The sequence below is a fragment of the Grammomys surdaster genome, unplaced genomic scaffold (assembly GCF_004785775.1).
Source record: "Grammomys surdaster isolate TR1022 unplaced genomic scaffold, NIH_TR_1.0 136, whole genome shotgun sequence".
Taxonomy (NCBI): Eukaryota; Metazoa; Chordata; class Mammalia; order Rodentia; family Muridae; genus Grammomys; species Grammomys surdaster.
This window is the reverse complement of record NW_021604594.1, coordinates 13,028,934-13,052,337: the sequence shown is the minus strand read 5'-3', so window position 1 is coordinate 13,052,337 and position 23,404 is coordinate 13,028,934. Positions and strand designations below refer to the sequence as shown.

The following is a 23,404-nucleotide window of genomic DNA, read 5'->3' as shown; positions in this document are numbered from 1 at the left end:
CTTTCATTTTCTTTGCTTGTTTTTTCAAAACAGGATTTTTTATGTGTAGATCAGGCTGTCCTTGAATTCACAGAGATCCACCTGCCTCTGCCTCCCAAGTACTAGGATTCAAGGTGTGTGCCATCACCACCTGACTTAATTTTCTGCGTTTTAATTTTTTTTTTTTTAACATTTGGGGCTGGAGGAACACATATGTGTCTTTGTTTGAGTGTGAAGGTCAGAGGATAGTTCCCTAGAGTTGGTTTTCTCTTTCTACCATATGGGCTTCAGGGACTAAATTATTTGGGTCCGAAAATCCAAAACAACACAATCAGTCACAAAAAACAAGATCTTGATTTGAATTAGGTAGTAAAAACTTGAATAGTCAGAGGCAGCAGCACAGACTTGGGAGCTGACTGTCTTTGAACTTTCACAAGTGGATGACAAAAATTTATTGCATTCAGGTTGCTACTGTAGATGAGAGCCCTAGAATAGATTCTGGAACTGAACTGAGACCCCTCAAGCCAGAATGTCACAGAGTTTTTAAGCCCAGAATCCATCAACAACTTTGCCAAGTTATAGTTATATTTTCCCACCAATCAGGATTTAGAGATAGGGGACTTCCTTAAGAACATGTCTTTGTGGCACACTTACACTGTTCTCATTGGTTGGGAAGTTGCCAACCAGAATGTCAGTTACCCACACATATGTCTCTTTCTGCCAAGCAGGATGTCAATTCAGGGAGGTCTTGGGAACTTAAACTTTATTTAACCCCTATTCAAAATGGAAGTTTTATTCAAAATGGTTTCAGTTTGGTTCCTTCTTACAAAATTCAGGTAATTGTGCTTAGCTGCACTAAGCCACCTCACCAGCCCTCTTTTTTTTTTTTTTTTTTTTTTTTGCTTTGTATATTTGTTTAAATTTTAAAGTAATGTCTTAAGATAGGGATAGGAAAAACTTGGCATGTCAAAGAAGTCATACATGTTAGTGCACATTCATGAATGAGAGGCACTTCATGGGAAGAGTAGTGGGGTTTTCCCCCCACATTCAAATGAATTTTAATGTGAATTTTCCATTGTAACTAATAAAGTTAATGAAATTTCCTTTTTTGTCTTTTTTTTTTTTCCAAAACAGAGTTTCTCTGTGTAGCCTTGGCTGTCAAGAACTTTCTCTCTGTAGACCAGCTGCCTTTGTTTCCTGAGCCCTGGGATTAAAGGCGTGCATCACCACTGCCCAGTGATTTACACTTCTTTTCTAATTGGCCTTTAATAAAACTAATTTGCCAAGATAGCCTTTAATAAAAACTGAAGAGTGAGTAGGAATTGGATTATGAAAATGGATGGCTTCAGAGTGTCCCTGATAAGGACAAGCCATTTGACACTGGTGGCCACCTTGGCTCAGAGAGCTGCATAGGTCTCAGATTCCCATGCTCCATTTCAACCCTGATTGCAGCATTTCCCTTAGCTCCTATTCCTTCAGATGCTTCTTAAATTTAACTCTTCTTCAGACTTCTTTATATTCATTTTTTTCTCACTCTATTTGGGAAATTTCATCTAAACCTTCAAATCTAGATTTTTTTCCCTTGCGCCTCATTTAAAACCATAGCCCAAAATCTGCTGATTACTTTCAGTAATACAATAAGAACTGAAACTTATCTTCTGCCCTTTAATGGCTTCCTATCTAGAGAACATATATTTAGAAATAATTTGTATCTGTTTACTATATTAAACCTGTATTTATTAAGTAATTAATAGCTTAGTTTCCAAAGTGTATATGAACATTTTTTTTATCAAATGATGGTTTAACCAAAAAAGGAAACTGCTAAGTAGGGCATGCTGCGCTCATTGTGTCTGGATGTGCTGCTTTGCTAATTCCAGCTTCCTTCCAACCTCCTGCTTGCTCTTTGCTTTGCTGAACTTCACACACTTTCTTATGTATGCCAAATCTTACTACTGCTGTATCCCTGTATAAATATTATTCCTTTTATTGGGCACACTTCCTCTCTTTCCCTGGCCGAATAGGATTCAGTTTTTCAGACTCCACTCAAAAACTCTTCTGGGAAGTTAAAATAGCCTTCCCAAACCCTACTTCCCATCAAAATAAATCCACAATTGAAGTAACAAACAGAAAAAGAGCACTACTCCTTTGGCTTCAGTATACCAAAACTTACCAATCAATCTCTCTGCCTCTCTCCTTCCTTTCCTCTCTTTTCAAACCATTTTCCCCGCCATCTGGGAATTGAACCCAAATGCTAGGTTGGTATGCTACCACTTAACTTCAACCATAGCCCTTCAATCTGTCCTTTTAGCTGTCCTTAGGCACAGTGGCACCTCTTATAAGTAGATAACCTTTATATCATCAGCCTTTATATCTGAGTTAATGTCACCTGCCTCTGTTCTCTGCTCTATAAAGGTCTAATAATTTCATAGTTTCCTGACTTATTCCTTATGCATCCCTATAGAGTCCTTGTCTCCTTAAGGTTCTTACTTGTGCTGTATGTTTGTGTCTTCATTGTGTTTTCTGCCTTGTTTTTTAAGGGAATGAGAAAGTTGCCTTATTTAATAGCGTAGCTTTTTCAGAATAATTTTATTTTTCTTTTGTGTGCATGTGTATGTGCCTGGTCATATGCGTACTGTGTATGAAGGAGCCTGTAGAGGTCAGAAGAGGCCATCAGATTCTCTGAAACTGGAACTATAGTTGATTTTTGGCCTCCATGTGGGTGCTAGGAATTGATCATAGCTCTTCTGCAAGACTCATTTCCCCAATCTCACAGCTTAGCTTTTTAATTGAATGTTTGTGGGAACAATTGTTCCCTCCCTCCCCCTCTCCCTCCCTCTTCCGTCTGGATTCCTTCCTCCTTTTCCCCTCTCTCTATACCTCCACCTCTCCCTACTTTGCCCTAGGACTGCTAGGCTAGAGGTCCACCACTGAGCAGCTCCTAATGGCTTAATTGATTTCTCTACCCTCATTTTTGCACTATTTGTATGCAGCTAAAAAATTTATTTACTTAAAACGCAAATTTGTGCACATCACTTTTGCTAAAAACTAAATAGGGACTAGGTTGGAGTCTGGTTCTTTAACCCTGTATGTTATTCCTCTTCAATGTTTTCCTTCAGTTGCTTTTGTTTTAAAATGGTTCAGCAGTAACAAGCTGCTCTGTTCTATGTGCATATGCAAAAATTTACATAGTGCCTTCCCATTTGTAGGGTAATGTTTCTTCTCAGATTCAGCTTAGGCTGAGGATATAGCTCACTGATAGAACACTTGTCTATGGTATGTTAGTCCTTGGGTTAAATCCCAAGCTACACACAAACAAATGCATGCAAAAGAGGGAGAGAGAGACTGAGCAAGAACAATCATTCTCACAAGAATCCACTTCAACCATTTCCCACAGTTCCAAGCTGTCTACCATCGTGTTGTATAACACTTCAGTCACTTGTTAACTACCTTCATGCTACTAATTTTTTTCTTTTTTATAAGTTTTTAATAATTTATATATTTTTATTTTATATGCATTGGTGTTTTGCCTTTATGTATATGTATGTGTGAGGGTGTCAGATATTGGAGTTAGTTGTAAGCTGCCATGTGGGTGCTGGGAATTGAACCTGGGTCCTCCGGAAGAGCAGTCAGTACTCTTAACCACTGAGCCATCTCCCCAGCCCCCTAGGCTACTAATTTCTTGAGACCAGAGACTATCTTTTATTATTATTCTGCTAGTTGTCATAATTCTTTGTCTATTACAGATATTAACTAAATTGTATTCTTTCAGAAAAACTATTGTTTTGTAATATGAACGTATTCACATTTTTTCTTTCATTTGTTTAGCAACATGCTAGACGGGTTTATGAAATTCTTCGACTGCTGGTAACTGACATGAGTGATGCTGAACAGTACAGAAGCTACAGACTGGATATTAAAAGAAGACTAATTAGCCCTTACAAGGTCAGACTTTCAAAATGCTTTAGGCATCTCCTGGTGTGTGTGACTTCTAAGATTTTTATTCAGTGTATATGTGTGAGTCACAGCATGTATGTATGTGTACTGCATGAATGGCTGGTGCCAGCAGAGACAAGAATAGGGTATCCCCTGGAACTGGAGGTACAGGCACTGCCACGTGGCTGCTGAGAACTGAATCTGAGTCCTCTGGAAGAGCAACAAGTGCTTTTTACCACTGAAAATCTCTCCACACTGATTATGTATATGTGTTGGAGGGATGTGAACATCTTGATTGCAGGTGCCTACAGAGGATAGAAATGGGTGTTGGGTCCTTTGAACTGTTTTTAACAAAAGATTGTAAGCTTCTCACATGGGGTCTGGTCCTCAATAGCATCCAGTGCTCTTAACTACTGAGCCATTCCTCCAGACTTTTAACCATTATGTTCTTTAGCCATTTCACATTCACTGTTTAAGAAAGGAAAGCTAGGGCTAGAGGGATGGCTCAGTGGTTAAGAGCACTTGACTGCTCTTTCAGCGGTCCTGAGTTCAATTCCCAGCAACTTCACAGCAGCTCACAACCATCTGTAGTGGGATCTGATATCCTCTCCTAATGTGTCTGAAGACAGCTATTGTGAACTCATATACATAAAATAAGTAATTCTTTGACCAAAAAAAAGGAAGGAAGGAAGGAAGGAAGGAAGGAAGGAAGGAAGGAAGGAAGGAAGGAAGGAAGGAAGGAAGGAAAGCTAGGCAGTGATGGATATAGAAGAGTCCAAATCATTTTGCTAGATTAAAGAAGATAATCATCCCATTACTTATTATAGAACTTTTACTCTTTAACTTTCCAGTGTGAATTATAAGCTTTTTTTACTACTTAAAAACTGATGTTTGGGAGTTGTTTTTTACATACGTACACATGTACGTATACACGCACGTGCACACGTATATGTATGTATATATATAATTATATAAACAATATATAAATATAAAATATATAAGAATATATTATATATATATCCTTTAAAAATCTGAATGCCCAGACTCATCCTTAGTTTATCTTACTTGTTCTTTTTACATTTGTTCAATTTGTAAGATATTTTTGCATGCGTTTTCCTTAAAATCTATTTAGAAGTTCCTTTTTACACATTCTTTAAAGCCTTAATTTTTACAGGATAGGAAATGGTTCATTCAGTAAAGTCTTGCAAGCACAATTCATTTCAGAACCCATGAAAAAATAGTATTGTGGTGCTATATGCTTAATAATGGAAGACTGTAGGGATCTGGAAACAAGATCCCTGTGACTTGCTGGCTGGCCATCGTAGCTTAATAGTGAGCTCTAGGGCAGTCAAGAGACTCTGGTCTCAAAGACAGCAGACAGCGTTTCTAAGGAGGATAGCCCAGCCCATGTTATCCTTGGGCATCCTTGAGTATAAATACTCACATAGACACACTTGAGGGGGGTGCAAAGCTGGGTGGTGGTGCACACCTTTATTGCCAGCACTCGGGGTAGAGACAGGCAGATCTCTGAGTTGGGGTCCAGCTTAGTCTACAGAGAAAGTTCCAGGACAGCCAGGGCTATAAAGAGGTGGCACATACCTATGATTTCAGCAAGTGGAGGGAGGCAGGGTGGGTCAAGAGTTGAGAGTCTAGTTGGCAGTGTAGCTCAGTAGAGTGCATGCTTAGCAGGCAGCAGCACTAGGTTTGATCACCAGCACTATATAAATTGAGAGCAGTGGTGCTACTTATAATCTAAGCACTCAGGTGGAAACAGGAGGATCAGAAATTCTGAAACTTTGTCTCAGAACTTTAATTTGTGAAACATTTGCATATATATAACGTAGAATGCATGGTTTAAGGAATATTAAAATGCTGTTTTTAGTAATCTTAGTATATTTTAAAATATTAAAATGCAGTTTGATTCGAGCATCAAATTCCTTCTGTTTGTGTGGGGGTGAAGGAGAGATAAAGTCTTATTTATCTCTGAGCGGAGCATGGTGATACATGCCTTCAATTCCAGCTCATGGGAGGAGGAGGCAAAGGCAGGTAGTAGATAGCAGTTCCAGCCAACAGTTCTTACATACCTCCAACTTCAGCCAAACAGCCTGTCTCAGTTAGGTGGGTGCATGGTTTATACTTACTTATCTCTGGTATTTTATTCTACTTTGTCTTAGAATGTATGATTATAGATTTATTTTTTTTTTAAAAGATTTATTTATTTATGAGTACACTGTAGCTGTCTTCAGACACACCAGAAGAGGGCATCCAATCTCATTACGGATGGTTGTGAGCCACCATGTGGTTGCTGGGATTTGAACTCAGGACCTCTGGAAGAGCAGTCAGTGCTCTTAACCGCTGAGCCATCTCTCCAGCCCATAGATTTATTTTAAAGTAATGAGTATGGCACATTTGCCTGGTAGTCAGAAATTTTGAATGGGTTCTCTTTAAGGGACATTTATTAGTTCTAGAATGGCTTAATGTAGTTTGAGTTGTTTTACTGCCTTTTGAAAGACTAAACAGACTAACAACTCAATTCCAACCAGAGTTTTAATCTGAGATTGAATCTTATCTTCTTAGCTCACTGTCTCTTGAACTTCTCCAAGTCCCAGAACTCACTCTGTAGACCAGGCTTGACCTGAGCTCAGAGATCCACCTGCTTCTGCATCCTGGGATTAAAAGCATGTGCCATTACTGCCTGGAATCACTATTATTCCTAATTAATTTGCTTTGTGTGTATGTGTCTGGGTTTATGAACTGGAGTTACAGGTAAGCTGTCATGTGGATGCTTGTGAACCCAGTCCCTCCCTAAGCAGTTAGTGCTTTTAACTGCTAAACTATCTCTAGCCCTGCTACTATTGTGTTTTAACACTTAAAGACTTCAATTAAAGCTATATAAGCAAGTGATTTTTTTTTTTGTCTAAAAATAATTGCTTCCTACTTAGAAAAAGCAGAGAGATCTTGCCAAGATGAGAAAATGCCTGAGACCAGAAGAGCTGACAAATCAGATGAACCAGATAGAAATAAGTGTGCAGCACGAGCAGCTGGAAGAGCGATTTCAGGAGCTGGTGGAGGACTACCGACGTGTCATTGAGCGGCTTGCTCAAGAGTGAAGCCTCTGGTCCCCAGGATCCCTGCAGATTTCTGTGCATTGTTGCTGTGAAACCTCTGATGACCCTAAATTTATCTATGTCCTCCTTAGTGGAATATTTCCTTTTGAGAGATTGTATATTTTAAAATACTGTCTAGAGTTTATGAACATATATTGCATTAATAAAAGATGGCTTGTGAAATACCACTGCCCACTGCTTTCTTCTTAAACAGTGAAATAAATGATTGGCTGTGGTATATTAAGTTATGATGTTGTGCTTAAGGATTTAGGATAAGCCGGGCGGTGGTGATGCACGCCTTTAATCTCAGCATTTGGGAGGCAGAGGCAGGCGGATTTCTGAGTTCAAGGCCAGCCTGGTCTACAGAGTGAGTTCCAGGACAGCCAGGGCTACACAGAGAAACCCTGTCTCTGGGGGAAAAAAAAAAGATTTAGGATAAATATTTGAATTATTCTAAAACTTTGCATTAGTTGTATGTGGTGGTACACACATATAATCAGGCACTGAGGCTGAAGCAGGAGGATTTCCTTGAGTTCAAGGCCAGCATAGGTTTCCATGTGACACCTTGTCTCAAAACCTAAAAGTAAGCCAAAGAGAGGGCTCAGAGATTAAGAGTACTTACCCTGCAGCCTGGACTTCAGCACTCAGGCAATAAACTGGTTATCTAGCACACTCCCGTAGACCCAGCTTTGAGGGGAACAGAAACAGGATTGTTGGAGGTTACTGAGTTTCGGCCTAACCAATAAAGCATGAGTCCCTGTCTCAAAATATTCTGAGATTGACAGAGGTCACTGGGCACCTTGCATTGGCCTCTGCACATACCCATAGATCAATATCTAAAGCCCAAAACACATTACATGTTTAAAGTTTTAACTCTTCCCTATGTTTAAAACCTGTTTCTTTGGGGGCATCTTAGTAGTCTTGATTTTTCTGTCTCACAGTTAAGTTTTTAAAAGCAGCTTATAAAGAAATGGGTTTCTTCATAGTATTTCCATGCATGGTTCATTTTTGATGGTCCTCTTTCCACTTCTGCTGGTTCCCTTGCATGGTTTTTCTAAATCAGAAATTCAGTGGCTATGTTTTAAATATACTCCAGCCTATTTTAACCTGGTTGTTTTGGGTATGTGAGTAAGAGAAGCCAAAGACTAGATGGATAATAACTGAAGATAGATATTAGCATAAAATATAAGCAATATAGCATATAACGTATTATACAAATACAGTTTGAACCCAGGACATTGTACCTACCTCAGAAGCATTCAGGAGGCAGAGGTAGGAAGGAAGGTCTTGAGGCCTGGGCTACACAGCAAACACTTGTTACAAAAGTAAGGAACTACATCGTGTGTAATATAAATGTTTATTAAGAATTTCCATGAGGTTACTATGGTGCTGAGATACATCAAGATGTCAAAGTATGACAAATTGTTATTTAACAGTCATTTCTAACGAAGTTGAGTAAAATAAACTGCTTTATACAGAACCATGACAATAGAAAACCTGATGTTTAGAACATGCGTCAGTAAACCAGGTATTAACATCAACAAACGGGTGTAAGGGTCTGGAGAGGTGGCTCAGCAGTGAACGACACTTTGCTTACAGAGGACTCCAGTTCCAGGGAATCTGACGCCCTCTTCTGACCTCAGTGGGCACAAGGCATGCATGCAGTCCACAGACATACAAACAGGGAATATACATGAATCAAAACACTTTAAAATTGACTCATTATTGATAGCATTGAGTACATCATGAAATATCCTAAATTTCTTTTGATAAAAAGCACAAGTAACATGGGACTAACAATACTAGCCTTATCAACCACATTGCATGTTAAAAAGACAGCAGGACAGTTCAAGTCTATAAACCTGGATCTAAATTATCAATAAAGTCTGAGAGAGAGAAAAAAAGTAGTTCTTAGAAATCTTAAGAGACCAGAAAAACTTACCTTGTGTTGATGTTATTCAGCGATTTATTATGGCAACATGAAGGCAGGAAAGATCAAAGAACACTTAAGGATGAGAAGCTCAGGTATAATGGTGTGGTGGGTGCATCTCACAGGCAGAAAGAATACTTACCTAGTGTGTACAAGGCTCTTGTTTCAATCCCCAGTTCTGAAAATAGCTTTAAAATAGAAGTGTGAAAAATAAAAAGCAAAACATCTGATTCCAATAAAAAGAAACATCAGGGTGGCATGTCTGAATGAAACTGGTCTAAACTGGAATAGGAAATCAGAACCAAGAGAGAAGAGTAACAGAAAGCCATCACGAAAACACCATAGACTGTGGCCTGGATCTGAGCAGTAACTAAAAAGACATGGTTCCAAGTGGTTGAGTCAAGACTGGGAAAGCTGTAGGACAGGAAATCAATGCTTTTCATTTTCAGCCTTGGGAGACTCTACAGGCCTGTTTAAAAATAATTTGTTTTGAGACGGGTCTCACTAGGTACCCCTGACTATCCCTGACCTCACTATATAGAGCAAACTTCCCGGGAGCTCATAGAGCTCAGCCTGCTTCTGCTTCTTGAGTACTTATTAAAAGTACATACCACCACACATAAGGATTAGTTCAAATATTAACAAACTCTTCAGTAGCTGATCTCTATGATTCTTAAAGAAAAAAAAAATATATAGGCCACAGAAAAGTTCTAAAGCTTTTCTGAAGTAAATAAGTTGACCCTTTAAAGTGAGGATGTATAATAAGTATTTCCACAGACTTCTACAAACAAAGCAGAATTCACCAAGAGGTAGTGAAGAAACTCTTTAACAACAGCCTGGGGTGATGACACACTTCTTTCTTTAATCCTTGCATTTGGGAGGCAGAGGCAGATGCCTCTATGAGCTCACAGCCAGCTTGGTCTCCATAGTTCCAGGCAAGCCAGAGATACATAGTAAGACCCTGTCTTTAAAAAAAAAAAGTAACACCCAAAACAACACTACAATAATGATAATCTTTGCTTCTCAACAGAATCAGTTTATACAGTGAAAGGAAAAAACTGGTTCCTACAACTTCTCTGTCCTTGGACCTCATACACATACACACACACACACACACACACACACACACACACACACACACACACGGTTTGAGAGATGGCTTAGTAGTTAAGAGTGCTAGCTTTTCTTTCAGAGGACCTAGGTTCAGTTTTCAACAATCACAGGGTGGCTCACAACCATCTTTTAACGCTAGTTCCACGGGATCTCAAGCTCTCTTCTGGCCTCATTGGGCACCAGACATACATGTAGTGCACAGATATACAACCAAAGCATCCATACACATAAAAATTTAAAAATAAAAATTTAATTAAAAAAAGTTAAAAAGTTGTTTCCATCTTTGGCACCTTGGTACTATAAGCAGTAGACAGAGGTGCAGCTAAATCTCTGAAAGTTAATATATTTTGACAGCTTTTCATGAACACTGGAGAAATAGCAACAGAGATGAAATAGAATCACTTATGTCTGATGAACTACTACTGTAAGATACAGAGCAAGGAGTACACCATTTACTATAGCCAAAATACAGAATCAGCCCACATGCCCAGCTTTAGATGGATGAACACGTGGTAGATACAATGGAGTTTTATTCAGCCATAAAGAAAAATAAAATTGGTTCATTTCTGAAAAAATGAATGGAACTAAAGATCATTATGTTAGATGAAGTGAGACAGGCTCAGAAATGGCAAAAATTACATGTTTCCCCCCATATTCCAAATCTTAGATTTTATATATGTAATATATATATATTTAGATGTGATAGGATTGGTCTAAAGGAAGGAACAAGAGAGATTAAGGGAGGAGAGAAGGATAAATACATATTCTCTCATATATGGGAACTAGATTCAACAGTATACACACATGGCATGAAAATATAGGGAAAAACGACTGAGAGCTGGAGAAAGCCACTGGGGCCCAAAGGAGAGGAGATAATGGGACAGTGTGTGTAAAGTACAACCACACATATGTATGGAAAAGTCGCAATGAAACCCTTTACTTCATAGACTAACAAAAGAAAGAATTAATACTATTAAAAGGAAAAGCACTCTCCAATTTCATCACAGTGTACAGACTATCTTTCCTCCGGCCGTCTTCTTGGCCCCTGTGATCTCCTTGGAATTAGGTGGGGCTAGACCTTTGCAGCTATCTCTCCAGTTCTTCATCTGCATTCTTGTTCATCTTAAAGAGAGGCCAGCTAGAAATAACGCTCTGGTTAAATCCTCAGGTCACCTGGACAGTTCTTTAAATGTGCAATTAACATCGGGGCAGGTGACTGTGCTGAAGTCTTCAGCTGCTCGGTTTGTCTGCCGCGTCTCTGAATCGGCCTTTGTGAAGACTGGGGTGTGTGGCGAGGCTTGTTTTCAGTCTGCTCCTGTGGCAGCTGCCACTTGTCTTCCTTTATTCTTTATCAAGCAAAAGAGAGTGTGAGGGCTTGTACATCAGATGCAGAGAACACACTCTAGACGGCGGACTCCCGAGGTTGAGGCTGCTGGGTGCACAGAGGTTCTTGCATGCTTTTGAGTTTGCATCTACAGGCTCAGTCTTGAATACAGAATCAGCCAAGGGAGGGAGCAGGTCTTAAGTGCACCATACTGCTTGCTTTTGCAGCCAGTGCGTGTGTGAGGCGGGAGTGGGTGAGAATAGGAGTGTGGGGAGGGATGATTCAGTTTTCTGTTATCAAAACCTTATTCATAATCTTTTTATTGCAGCTCCCAGGTTCTGTCCTTTTCTAAGACAGGGTCTGCAGGTTAGCCCAGGCCAGCTTTGAACTGCTAATCCTCCTGCCTCAGGACCCCAAGTGCTGCTTACTAAAGTTTTTTTGTTAATGAAGCAAGAACTACAGTGTTTTATGCTTTTAAGTAGGAAATACTGAAAATCAACACACAAATATTCAACCTCTGATATTAACAGCCAAATGAACTGCCTCACACTGTCCTACAGGACCATTATGTTTCAAATCAAACACAGTTTATTTAGCAACAAATAACCATAAATCAATAAAAGAGAATAAGCCATGACAGAAAAATACAACTGCAATATGCATGGAAAAAGGTTTTCATGGACAGACAACAACTGGTTAACTGTCATTGCCTGGAAAATATATTGGGAGATTTTTATTAATAATTCTATTGGCCATTCCTATAATTTTACAAATTTTTGTTTGTTTGTTTGTTTTTCAAGACAGAGTTTATCTGTGTGCCCAGGCTGTCCTGGAACTAGCTCTGCAGACTAGGCTAGTCTCAAACTCAGAAATTCACCACCTCTGCCTCTTGAGCGCTGAGATCAAAGGTGTCTGCCACCACCTTCTTTTACAACGTTTTCTAAGAGGGCACATACTATACATGTGAACACAGAGGGGGAGGAAAAACCAAAACTCAAATGACTTTCTACAAAATTCCAACAAGGAAATCAAGACAACATTTTCTACTTTCTTCTTTTGCAAGTATGTCTCAGAGACACCTAAGGAAGTGATCATTTCTACCTCGGTGTCTTTTTCTCCTCTTTATGGTTGCAGGTAGTGAAGGATATCCAGCAGGTATAATTTTCTGTAATCTGTGCCTTTTAAGTTCTGAATTTTTCTCAGCTCTTGTGAGCCAGGGATGGCTACAATTTTTAACAACCTTACATTTGACATTGCTCAATGGAACTTATGACTTAAAATCTTTTGAGATGGATGATCTAGTGACCAGGAGTCTCAGCTCTCCAGTGACATTAAGAAAAACAATATTATACCTCTTTGGTGCCTAGAGTGGGCACTTGTGTGTTTAATGATCAATAACTAAATTTTCCTGGAAACTCTCCCCTATTATAAATGGAAATTTTTTTCTTTCTCCAGAAATATATAAGTAGGTGCTATTTTCCCAGGAGTTATCAGCTGGAGGATATGGCAGACTCTAATTGTTAATACTTTTATTTAGATTTCAATGGACAAATGCGTAAGTTTTTGCTGGTTTGTTTGAGATGGGATCTCAGGTAGCTCAGGCTGGCCTTAAGCTTGCTATGCAGCAAAGAATGATCTTGAATTTCGGACTCTTCTACCATGTTGGGATTCTAGACCTGAATCACCATGGTCAGTTTTATGAATCTAGGGCTTCTTGGAAGCCAGGCAAGCACTTCACTGTCTGAGGTATACCCCCAGCTCTAGCAAATGCACAGTTCTGTAAACCTAAGCAGTCTGAAGAGATGGGGTTAGGAAAGCCTTGTCTCTTGTGTGCTCCTACAGTTCCACAGGCAACTCTGACCAAGGCAGGCAGTATTGTAAGCGCTGACACACAACCGCCACTTGCAGCTTCCCTTATTTGCTCGCTGAAGTTTTGAATCAGTATGAATGGAACACTGTTCTTGGTGTGCCTGGCACCATCTTCTTCCAAACAATGTTTTGGTTAAATTACCCGTGTGGTGATTTGAATAGGAATGGCCCCCACAGACTCGTGTGTGTGTGAACGCTTGGCCCATAGGGAGTGGTACTATCAAGAGGTGTGGCCTTGTTGGGGAAAATGTGTCACTGGGGGTAGGCTTTAAGGTTTTATAAGTTCAAGTCTGGCTAGTGTGTCACAGTCTCTCCTTGCTGCCTGTGAATCAAGATTTACTCTCGGTTCCTTCTTCAGTACCGGGTCTGCACGTTGCTATGTTTCCCACCAGGATGACAATGCACTAAACCTCTGAACCTGTAAGCTGGCCCCAATGGTTTTCCTTTAAAAGAGTTGCCATGATCATGATGTCTCAATATTTTCGCTGCAATAGAACCCTAACTAAGACACCCTGTCTGGTTCCATTCCGGTCTCCTTCCCTTGAAGAATGCTCAAGAGAAGGCAACAAGCGATCTGCTGATTTCCTGTCTATGACTGTCTAGATTCTGCAACTCTATGAACTCCAATGTAGGGCGTGGGTGCTCAAGTAGAAGCAGTCCCTGGGATTTCATTTGCACAGGAATTCTAAGACTGAGACAATGTCATGAAAACTAAGGAGGGCAGGTTGGCCACAATTCCTCTCTTGTCCTGGTACCCCATCTTGGTCCTGCAGGATGAGCACAAAAAAACAAAGAGAAACCCACTTCATGGCTGCCTCACACACGGCATTGCTTTCTTTATGAAATGTGGAGAATGTCCCTACCTATTTTCTCTAGAAGTATTCCTAGATGACTCAGTGACATAGACATGATTATCTCAAATAGCTGGTAGAGGACATGTGACATTCTGCTTGTCCTCTGTTTGTTAAAAGAGCGCCCCAGAGACCACATGCCCAAATATATAATTGTTCATTGCTGAACCTTAACTTTCCAGGGGTTCAGCCAGTACTAAGACAGGCCTCCGTAATGCACAAAGATTATGTTTATGCAGCACTCCTAGTTCATGGAAAGAACTGCTCATTTGGCTTAAAACATGTAAATAAACAAAGCATTTCCTTATCCTAGAATTGGACAAATTAAAGGGTAGGATTGGAAAGGTTCTTCTCAAGCCGCAGAGTAAAAGGTTACGAAATTAACCCGAAATCAAATCAGAAAGCTAAGTTTTCAGGGGGAAATTCTGAGGGCAATGCTGAGCAGCAGGTCAGGAAGAGAGAGTGACCCTAGGTTAGACAATGAGCTGTAGGAAGCGGAGCAGGTCCCTAGCCACCAACTTCCCCTAATTGACCAGAGAGCCAAGTTGGTGCCCAGTGTTAGTTCACACTGCCTCAGTTCAGTTAGCTTTACAATGGCCATATGGGACAAATGTTTCTGTAAATCTTGACCTAGTTTGCTTTCTATTGCTGTGATAAATACCATAACCAAAAGCAACGTGGGGAAGAAAGGATACAGTTGTAGTCTATCATGAGAGGAACATGGACAGGAACCTGGTGACAGGGACCTGGAGGCAGGAATTGAAGCAAAGATCAACGAAGAGTACTGCTTACTGGCTTGCTCCCCATGGCTTGCTCAGTCTGCTTTCTTATAGCACCCAGGACCACCAGCCCACAGTATCAGCCACCTACAGTGAGCTGGACCATTCCACATCAATCATTAATCAAGAAAATGCCCCCAGAGACTTGCCTACATGTAATATGATGGGGGTGTTTTCTCAGTTGAGACTCCATTTCCCAGATTCTCTAGCTTGGGTCTGATTAACAGAAAAAATAACCGGGACAAATACCTTTGCCCCTGTGCTGATTTGAATAAGAAATGTGCCCCATAGGCTTGTGCAGTTGAACACGTGATTCCCAGTTGGTGTCCCTGTTGAGGGAGGTTTAGGTGGCAGCCTTGCTGGAAGAAGTACTGGGGGTGGGCTTTGAGATTAAGTAGGCTCCCCCTACTTCCAATTCACTCTCTCACTACACCTTAGTGGTTGAAGAAATGAGCCCCCATCTTTCTGCTTAAGCCGCTCTGCCTGCTTGCTTATGGCCAAGCTTCCCATCAGAAGGGACTCTAGTCCTCCTGGGATTAAAACCCAAAGACACTCTTTCATCTATAAGTTGCCTTGGTTATGATATTTTATAACAGCAACAGAAATATTATAGCATAGGTTTAAAAAAAATCTTGCATATGGGTAATCCTAGAAAGTTTATAAAACTTTAAATTGTATACTCAAAGAATATTTATATCTCACAAGCCCTAGTGTATTTAAAACTTAGTAGTACAGAAACCTGGATAGCTAAAGTTTACCACAAATTATATGTGGCATAAATTTATTTATTTATTTATTTATTTATTTATTTATTTATTTATTTTTATTGGCATTTTTTTCTTCTGGTTTAAAGTTTTTTTCATACAATGTTTTCAGAATGTTCTTTTCCCCACCTCTCAACTACAAATATAGAATGCTCCATGAATTTGCATATCATGAGCTCAGAGGTCGTGCTAATCTTCCTTACATTGTTCTAATTTTGGTATACATGGTGTCAAAGCAAGCATGCATCAATCTTTAATATTAAGTAAAGAGAAAGGGTGGACTGTTAAGCTTTTCAAGAACATGCAAGGAAGAATTTATTTCTGATTTATTTTTTAGACAAGTAATCATAAACAAGTCAAGCATGTTTTGTTTTGTTTTGTTTTAGACAGGGCCTCACTAGGATGGCCTATAACTAATTACTGTAGATTAGGTAGCCTTGAACTCACAGAGATCTGTCTGCCTCTGATTCCCACATAGGGTGAAAGGTATGCACCACCATAGCCAGCAAGTCTTTTATGTGAACAGTATATATATATGCACATGTGCACAAGTGTGTATGTGCATTTCAGAGGTCAATGTCATGTGTCTTTTTATGTCACTTTCCAGGGTCTCTTACCTTCCCTGGAGCTCAGCACTATTCCAGTCTGGCTGTCCAGCAAGTTCCAGGAAACTACAACCCACCACTCTTTAACGATGCTAATGAGAAAGAACTGTTTCAAGATCATGGTAGAATGGAGCTGTAGAGATAGCTTGGCAGTTACGATTGCTTTGCTGCTCTTCCAGAGGACCTAAGCTGGGCTCTAAGCACACACATCAGGTAGTGTACAAACTGCCTGCGCATCTAGCTCTAGGGAATGTGCCCTCTTCTGGTGTCTTTAGCACACACACACACGCACACACACACACACACACACACACACACACACCCCAGTAATTTTTTAGGATCAAGGTAAAAAAGACCTCAACAGAACAGTTAATATAAATATCATTTTGATACTGAAGAATGAAAATGGAGGTATTAGCGGGTAATCTTTGGAGATGGTTCAGGGTAGGTAAGGTGCTTGCTACATAAGTGCAAGGAAGACCTGAGGTTGGTGAGACATAAATGCTCGGTGTGGAGGCAGCTGGGAGCAGGGTGGGGACAAGTAGATCCAGGGGCTTGCTGACCAGCCAGGATAGCCAAGGCAGTAAGCTCAGAGCTTGTCTCAAAAAAAAAAAAAAAAAAAAAAAAAAAAAAGATTAAGCACCACAGAGGAAGATACTGGAGTCAACCTCTGGCTTACAAACATATGCACTGGCACAGGCATACACCATAAAAGTGTTTCCTGAAATACGGTTGTGAAAGCCATCTTCAACTTTGTACCTAAGAATCTCAAACACAGTGGCACAAAGTCTCTGATCACAGCACTCTAATAGGCTGAGCGAAAAAGAAGCCAGGCTGTCTGAAGCCAGCCTGTGCTACATAATGAGATCCTGCCTGAAGTATCAAAAGCCGGGGATATAGCTCAGTGATAAGAATGCTCACCTAGCACACATAAGGCCGTATGTTTGATCCCCGGCACCAGCAAAATATTTTTAAAAATGTAAATAATGGAGATGGAACCCAGCAGGTAAGAGCACTGGTTGCTCTCTCAAAGGACCTGGTTCTATTCCCAATACCAACATGGTGGTTCACAACCTCCATGGGTATCAGGAACACAATTGGTACACAGACATACATTCAGGCAAAAACATTCATTCATACATATAAGATAAAAGTATATAATGATCAAAATTAAAATTAGGGCCTGGAGAGATGGAGCATCTCATAATAGTCTACTTACAGACCTGAGTGTGGCTCTAAAATACCCACGGTGCCCATTTATCATGGTGCCCATCTATCATGGTGCCCATCTATCATGGTGCCCATCTATCATGGTGCCCATCTATAACCTAGCACTGATGGGGGCAGCAGCTGCCTGGGCAGCCAGTCTAGCTGAATAATGAGCTCCAGGTTTGGTAAGGAATCTTATGTCAAAAAATAAGATGGGAAGTGAAAGAGAAAGACATGTAGCATTGGCCTATGACCTCTACACACACGTACACGTGTATGCACACATAAACAACACGGGGCGGGGGGAGAGAGAAAGAGAGAGAGAGAGAGAGAGAGAGAGAGAGAGAGAGAGACTTGACTTGTTAGTGGTTACTCATCTATATAAAAGTATTCATATACTTTGATGATTTGGGAGTGCTAACATGCTGACTGTTAGGAAAATTGGGATTAGAGAAGCCATATCAAGGCTTAGTGAATGAACAAGTTCACAGAGACAAGTTCCCGTTTATTTCATTTCTAGATACCCACTGCCCCTGACATACTATTCTTGACACAAGGTCCCATGTATCTGGCCTTGAACTTGCCAGGTAGCTAAATATCACCTTGAACTTTAAAGGTTATTCTTTGACAATTTCATCCATTCTTACATATAAACAATGTATCTTGATCATCTCTACCTCTAACTCCTTGACCTAGGACTTCTGATGTTCCTGTTTCTACCTCCTGGTGTTGGGATTGAGGCATGCACCAGTATGCCCAGTTTATGTAGTGTGCTAAGGATTGAACGCAAGAATATGGGATCACTGTATAGATTGCGATATACCTCTATCCCCTCCACACTGAACTTCCTGTGGACTCATTCTATAGGATTAGACCATATATCATGCATTTGTTTTCCAAGGGCTGCATGAATACATCCTCGGTTTCAGATGGTTGAAATTGGGTTTTATACCTTCTGATGCTTCATGAGTGATTCTCTTTCCTTCTGTACACCTCCTAGCTCAGTGCTCAGCTGTCAGGTTCCTTTGCTACCTACGGGTGGGAGTTCAGTTACACAGAGAACAGAGCTGCCACATTCAGAAGTCCTCTCCCGAGCAATGATCAGTTCGTAAGTCATGAAGCTTGAGGGAATCTACAGGAATATATTTCCTTTGTAGTGGTCGGAGGCGTGATGCACGCTCTTGGGGGAGAAAAGTAACCTTACTCAGCTGGGAACTATGTAAGCTACGATGATGACTGGCTTGGATAGCGAGATATACCTACCGGTGCCATAGTGAATGTTCTGGGAGCAACCAGTCTCTTTCTAACTGGGCTTAAGGCCCAGCTCCCCAAGATAATACTCATGTGTGATGTGGTTAACTAGGCCAAGCATGGCTGTGTAGGTCATAGACTCTAGGGGAGAATCCACTATTATTACGGTGCTAAATGGTGTTAAGCTGTACCCTAGGTTCTTCTCTTTATACATTCACGCATTTCTTAATCTTCATGAGAGAAACTTCTTTTTGTAGTAGATGGAGATTAATATAAAGAAAGACAACTGGCCAATGTGCAAGATCAATAGACTGTGCTTATCCCTCAAGGAGAGATATCTCTCTCTCTATCTCTATCTCTTCTCTATCTCTTCTCTGTCTCTCTCTTCTCTATCTCTATCTCTTCTCTATCTCTGTCTCTGTCTCTGTCTCTATCTCTTCTCTATCTCTTCTCTATCTCTTCTCTATCTCTGTCTCTATATCTATCTCTATCTCTTCTCTATCTCTGTCTCTATCTCTATCTCTCTATATCTCACATTCCCGTACTCCAAGGTTCAGGGAATCATCTCCTAATAGGGGAGCTATGAAAAGATCTAAGGGCCAGAGGTAGTGCATGACTGCTGTGAAAGTGTTTTCTGGACCAGTGCACACATGGATTCACAGTGGCTATGACTACATGCACAAGACCTAGCTAGTCGAGATCTCAACGTGGATTGGGACTAGGTCACAAAGTCCCATCCATAGCAAAGGGTTGGCAATTGATGGCGACTGTGGGGGTGGGGGTGGCTGGGAGGGAGGGGGTCAGTTTTCTTCAGGTTTTCTCCCCCTGAAAGGATACCTGTGCTCCAGTAGATGGCCCTACATTCATGTGTATACTGGCAGGATTAAATGGACTCCATGGGGGTGGGGGGAACATATGCAGTTGAGAGGAAAATGTGGCGGAAGAGATGAGGAGTTGGAGGGAGATGGATGCATGGTGGTGGTAGATTTGATAAAAACACATTCTATATGTGTATGAAATTTTCAAACAAAAAGAACAAACTTGGATTAAGCGTTCTCTGATTTAATGTTTTATGATGAGTTGAACTTTGTCTCCTGAGGTTAAAGGTGTGCTGGTTGAACATGTGGATTCTTTTATTTTATATATGTGAGTACAGTGTAGCTGTCTTCAGACACACCAGAAGAGGGCATCAGATCCCATTACAGATGGTTGTGAGCCACCATGTGGTTACTGGGAATTGAACTCAGGCCCTCTGGAAGAGCCTTCGGTGCTCTTAACTGCTCAGCCATCTCTCCGGCCGGCATGTGGCTTCTTAAAACTCAACAAGAAGACATCAACGTATTCATAAGGAATCCTTATTGATCCCGAGGGCATTCAGAATCCAGAAACTGCTACACTACAGTTTGGGCTCCTTCACCATATACACCTTGGGGTATCATGGTTTGTGTTGAACACAGGAGGCTACCAAGATGGATAACACCTGGTCCATGGCCGGCTGGACTCCACCGCAGAACAAGGGCAAGAGACACAGAACCTGGTAAAAATGGGCAACAGTATCATCGAAGATACAGCAGGTGCCTCACTTGCCTTTCCATAGGGCTGTGCAAGCTGACAAGCGTCATCCTTTAAATGTCTAATTTAGGGATAACAGCAGTTAATATTGCCAAGAGATTGTCATCAGAGAAAGAGAAATCCTGTGAAGATACTCACAGGGGCACATAGGTGTCCTAACTATCCTATTCTGGAGTCTCTGCTGAGTAACTTATATTCTAACATTGCAAAGGGCAGCTGATCAGTTTGATCCAAATTCTGCCCTTCAACTAGTTGCCTGGAAATGATCTGTAACCGAGTGGAAGGCGATGAAAGTGCTATGTTGCACACTAAATTGTGTTCTTTTTCCCGCCCAACTTCACATTTCCATGCACCAAAATATTGCTGCTATAAATACTGGAGGCTACACTTACATGAGGGTTTTCTTCCATCCCTGATGGGTTTGGAAGCTCAGAGAGAGAACTGCGGCCTGAGCCAGCCTCTCCTGGTGGGAGTGAGCTGGCCGCAGGTGGAGCTGCTGGCCTCGGCGCCAGAGACACTCGCTAGCCCCGGCTCCGGCAGTCCCAGGCGCGCACGCGCACTCTTCTCCGACAGCTTTGGCCCTTCTGGGTTTGGACAGCGTTGCTACTCCAGGGGGCGGAGCTGCGAGTCACTCTCCCGGCCACGTGACTGGAGCCAACATGGCGGCGCCCATCGGCGTCCACCTGCTCGTCCGTGCAGGTAAGCGATCGGAATACGACCGCTCCAGGGCTACGCGCCCAGAGATACATCCGCGCGTGGACTTAGTACGCACGTGCATACTCTCAGTCAGACCCGCGCACACCATACACATTGGTACGCTGCAGAAATCCAGACACACATTTCTCCTTACCTGGACCATGTCGCTGAGTACTTAATTCTTGAGATTTGTGGGTCATTACCTGAAGTTTTCTTCCCCCACTTTACTTGTGTGGTTAGCGTTGCAGACATATATACCAGAGACGACTGTGAAATGCGCCTGAGCACTCGGTTTAGAGCTATTGTATTGGCATGCTTTTTTTGAGAAACTTGTAAAAGGTGATTACTGTCATGATGACTTAGGAGAACAAGCGATGTCTGGGTCATTCCAAACAGATGCGTTTCCAGTGAATCTTTGTTGAATTAGTACTAGGTTCTGATTCTTTGCTGGAAGGAACTCAGAAATTGGTTCAAGGAGAATGAAAAAAGGAACACCAACGACTTGAGATAATAACTTAAGTGCCAGGCACATAGAAACGGTTTTAGGAGGTAAATATTTTCAGAGCAACACTCTGCACGTATTATATGCCGGCTGAGCCATCTCACCAGTCCAGCTTAACTTAATACGATCCCCTTTTGTCAAGTCAGATACCAACATATTTGTATCCGAGGATGTGTAAAAACGGTTGACGTTGACACGAAATGGTGTCCACAAAATAGTTGGAGTATTTGGAAAAAGCAAGCTGTAGGACAATTAATTTGTTTTTAAAATTACATGTATTTGTTTATCTAGTTCTTGTATAAGTGTATGCTCAAGCAGGTGCCAAAGTGTGCAAACAAAGGTCATAGGAGAACTTGTGGGAGTTCTTCCATTATCTGTTTTTCAGAGATCAAATTCAGACCATCAGGCCTGGTGCCAAGAGCCTTTACCCACTGGGCCATCTCACCAGCCCAGTTTAGCTCAATACAGCCAGCCCTCTTTTGTAAAATCAGATACTCATATATTTGTGTGTGTATATGTATATCTAAGTCTATAATACATACAGAGAATGGCATACACAATTCAGGGGTTTGTAAAATAAAATATTCAGTTTTTATGAAATGCCCTTATTTTCCAAAGCACTCAAAATATAGTGCTACATATCTTAGAGGTTTTGGCAAAGATGAGTCTGGTCATTCTATGGACCCAGAACATCTCATCACTTGAATGACCTTTTACATGTAAAACAACTTGTTCATGTGAAGATTAGATTTTCTTTTTTTTTAGCATTTGAAATGTTCTTCATTCAAGAAATTTCAAATGCACAACAGAGCAGTAAACTCTGCGTGTACATTGTCTGCTCACAAACCACGTGTGTAGAGACACTTCTCTACCCCCCAGCCACAGTGCCTTCCCCCAATGGTATTATTTTAAAGTATGTCTTAGGTATATCACTTCGTTTGTGGATTCTTTTGCCTATGTATCTCTGAAAGCTGTGCCTAGGCAGTATAGCTCAGTGGTTAAGCTCTTGGTTAGCACCCCTGAGGCCTTGGTTTGGGGTTCCATCCCGAGCACTACAAGAGGAAAGAAAGAGAGAGAGAGAGAAAAGAGAGAGAGAGAGAGAGAGAGAGAGAGAGAGAGAGAGAGAGAGAGAGAGAAAGGAAGACTGAGAATCCTACTCATCTCTTGTATATTGTACTTATTTTTAAAATTTCCATCTACTATTTATTTGTTTTAAGACAGAGTCTCTTGTAGCCTGAAACTCCTGGTCCTTCTGCCTCTACCTCTGTGTGCTGAGCTTAGAGGTGTGAAACACTGTTTCCCCCTGTTTCTCTGGTCAGACTTCCCAGCCATTTACTCGTTAGCTCCAGCCTTTAAGTACTTGACCATGCTTTTGTAACAACTGTTACATTTTATTTTAGGAGACAGTGTCTTGTGTAGGATGGGCTTGAATTCCTGGTCCTTCTGCCTTTTCCAAAGAGCGGAGGTTACAAGCATGTCCTACCACACCCAGTAAACATAACAACTTTTAAAAAAAAGATTTATTTTTTATTTACGTGCATGTGTGTATTCCTGCATGAATCTATGTGCACCATGTATGTGCAGGTACCTGAGGAGGCCAGGGACAGTCATATCCCCTGGAATTGGAATTATAGGCAGTTGTCAGCCACAAGATAAGGGTTATGGGAATCCGACTGACCAGATCCTCTGGAAGAACAGTAAGAGCTTTTAACCACTGAACCATCTCTCCAGCCCTATAACGGCTACTTTAAACACTTGAAATTGGGGTTTCCCCACGGTCTGTGTCATTAGCTTATTATTTATTTATTGGCTACAATTTTCTGCTGCATATCTTGCATAATATTTAATTGTATATGTCACACAATGGATGATATCTTTTGGAGATTATGTTGATTTTTTTTTCTTTAAAATATGTTGAGT

General features: G+C 41.0%; 2 protein-coding genes across 2 annotated transcripts in view; both read left to right on the top strand.

Annotated features, from left to right (window-relative positions):
- The window catches only part of Hat1 (histone acetyltransferase 1), a 38,653-nt gene extending 31,449 nt beyond the window's left edge, over positions 1-7,204 (top strand). The window contains exons 10-11 of the mRNA XM_028762962.1: positions 3,805-3,921; positions 6,855-7,204. Coding sequence (XP_028618795.1) covers positions 3,805-3,921; positions 6,855-7,022 — 285 coding nt within the window. The 3' untranslated portion in view covers positions 7,023-7,204. The remainder of the gene's footprint in view (positions 1-3,804; positions 3,922-6,854) is intronic.
- A 13,681-nt stretch (positions 7,205-20,885) lies between these two features.
- Metap1d (methionyl aminopeptidase type 1D, mitochondrial) overlaps positions 20,886-23,404 on the top strand; it is a 68,893-nt gene continuing 66,374 nt past the window's right edge. Inside the window, exon 1 of the mRNA XM_028762919.1 lies at positions 20,886-20,985. Within this exon, the coding sequence (XP_028618752.1) occupies positions 20,946-20,985 (40 nt within the window). The 5' untranslated portion in view covers positions 20,886-20,945. The remainder of the gene's footprint in view (positions 20,986-23,404) is intronic.